Source organism: Hyalella azteca, unplaced genomic scaffold, assembly GCF_000764305.2.
Source record: "Hyalella azteca isolate HAZT.00-mixed unplaced genomic scaffold, Hazt_2.0.2 contig15186, whole genome shotgun sequence".
In the NCBI taxonomy this organism is placed as follows: domain Eukaryota; kingdom Metazoa; phylum Arthropoda; class Malacostraca; order Amphipoda; family Hyalellidae; genus Hyalella; species Hyalella azteca.
The window spans coordinates 22,072-24,262 of NW_025945045.1; the positions used below are offsets into that span (position 1 = coordinate 22,072).

The 2,191-nt window shown below is 39.7% G+C and overlaps 1 protein-coding gene across 1 annotated transcript in view; it reads left to right on the forward strand.

Annotated features, from left to right (window-relative positions):
• Positions 1–2,191, forward strand: part of LOC108669420 — a 16,800-nt gene that overhangs the window by 8,046 nt on the left and 6,563 nt on the right. The window contains exon 6 of the mRNA XM_047884327.1: positions 2,023–2,045. Within this exon, the coding sequence (XP_047740283.1) occupies positions 2,023–2,045 (23 nt within the window). The remainder of the gene's footprint in view (positions 1–2,022; positions 2,046–2,191) is intronic.

A 2,191-nucleotide genomic window follows, 5' to 3' on the forward strand; every position in this document is an offset into this window, starting at 1 on the left:
GGATGTGTTCCAATGCTGTTTTTATAGTTTATTACTGAATTAGTGAGAAAATAAAAAAGAAATAAAAAAAAGAAAATAAAAAAGAAATGCAAGTCAAAAATCCAACATACTCACAATCACATTGCACTCGTGCACAGTGAGACTGAGCCTCTGAGGCACTCAGCTTGAAGTTGCAACGAGACGATTGCGGTTTGAATTTGATTGCATCGCATTTAAACGAATGGACAGGATCACAGTTGACAACTTGACACTGGACTGTTTGGAGACGCACATAGCATAGGTAGGCTACATGATACATGTGATCTACGCTACCTACGTCAATTTGACTTTAACCTTACCAAAGTAACTAAACCATTACTCAGTACTGCAATCACGATTTCATCACCTTAAAAACAGCCGGACAGGAATTTCATATTGTTAAAAAGGTGATTATTATGAATATTATTATTAGAATACCTACATTGGATTGGAGAGCCGTTATGTTATGACGACCACCGTCCACCGGCGCTGAGTAACAATTGAGAACTCGTCAAGCCCTTCTCGGGCACAGGAACTGACCCTGACGAATGACGTGTGAAACTGTGAAGTGTGAACCTCTACCTCTTTCCCGCGATGAGCACAGCAGAAATTTGAATTCTCGCAGGGACGTCATAACCTATCCGTAATTATGGTTAAAGAAAATTTTTCATTCAAAAGTGAAATGCTTCCTTCTTTTGAAACTAGAACCACCGGCATTTTTAGTTTCCTGATGAAAGACTGGCATTAACAAACGGACAAAATTGAGCGAAATATTGATGAAAAAACTGGTCGAATAATAACATACTTAACTAGCAGGTTACGATGCGTTGATTGGGATTGATCATTGCGATTAAACAATCTCGTTCCCGTAATCAAAACAGGATAATAGAATTCATGTTAAAAAATCGTGAGATGTGTATAAGAGACAGTTCGTAGTCTACACCCCAAAAAACATATAATTAAAAAAAAAAACACCCTTTTTTTTGGATGTAGTTAATCTGCAATAATACCTAAATAGCATTTGGACAGTCAGTGTTGAATTTATATAGGTAATGTATTCTCATGTTTACATAAAAAAATGTATTGAAATGTCTACCATGTTAATGATGTTACTGATGTTACATGTTAGTACCGTAAAATGGGGTAACTTTGACCGGCGGGGTAACTTTGACCACTTTTTGTTTTTTTAACAAAAACCCCCACAACTCAAAAACTATTTGACATAGAAAAATTTTGTCAATGGGCATTAAAGGCCTAATACTGAATGTTGACATGCTGAGGTGGGGGTGTTGACATGCTGAGGTTGGGGTGTTGACATGCTGAGGTGGGGGTGTTGACACGCTTGTTGTTTGCTTTGTTATTACGTATGCTTCAACACCAACACGTCTATCCGCGAACACCACCACAAAGTGAAAATATTTTAAAGATTGTGCCCAGATTGCTGAGGATTTCCATATCGGTTCTTAATTAAATATATGAAGAGAACATTAACAACTCACATGGAGGTGATTCAGGTAGATTATCATAACACGCCGCGCGTATCAAACAAGAGCTCTACTGTTTAAAGATAAATTCTTCTCCAGGGATTTGCAAAAAAATGTGTCAATAGTTGAATTATACTGAGGGTAGCGCGTCTCGGTATACTTTCTAATGCAGTGGCGTGCTGAATAAATTAAATGTAATCACATGGATAACTGGTCATGATTCTAGCCTCAAGAAGGCTCAATAGAGTGGAAGTGTTGAATAATAACTCCATTTATATGCTCCATTAGAGGCTCAGAGCTCCTCGTGGCTTACGTTATGGTGTACAAAGCGCCCTTTGAGCCAGAGACTTCAGGTTATGTTTCACCATTACAAAGAGAATAGCTGAGTTATGATGGGACAATATAACATCCTGAAAATCTCAGGCTGGTTGTTGCTTGCCTGTTACTAACTTATTATGCCTGTTATTAACTGTTATCATTGTTTATTGCGGCTTGTTGTCACCATTTCTTTATCCACCAGCCTGCCTTGGATCGCTGCTTCTGGTGAGCCCAGCACCTACCCCGTGACAGGCTAAACCTTCCCCCAGCACCTACCCCGTGACAGGCTAAACCTTACCCCAACACCTACCCCGTGACAGGCTAAACCTTCCCCCAGCACCTACCCCCGTGACAGGCTAAACCTTCCCCCA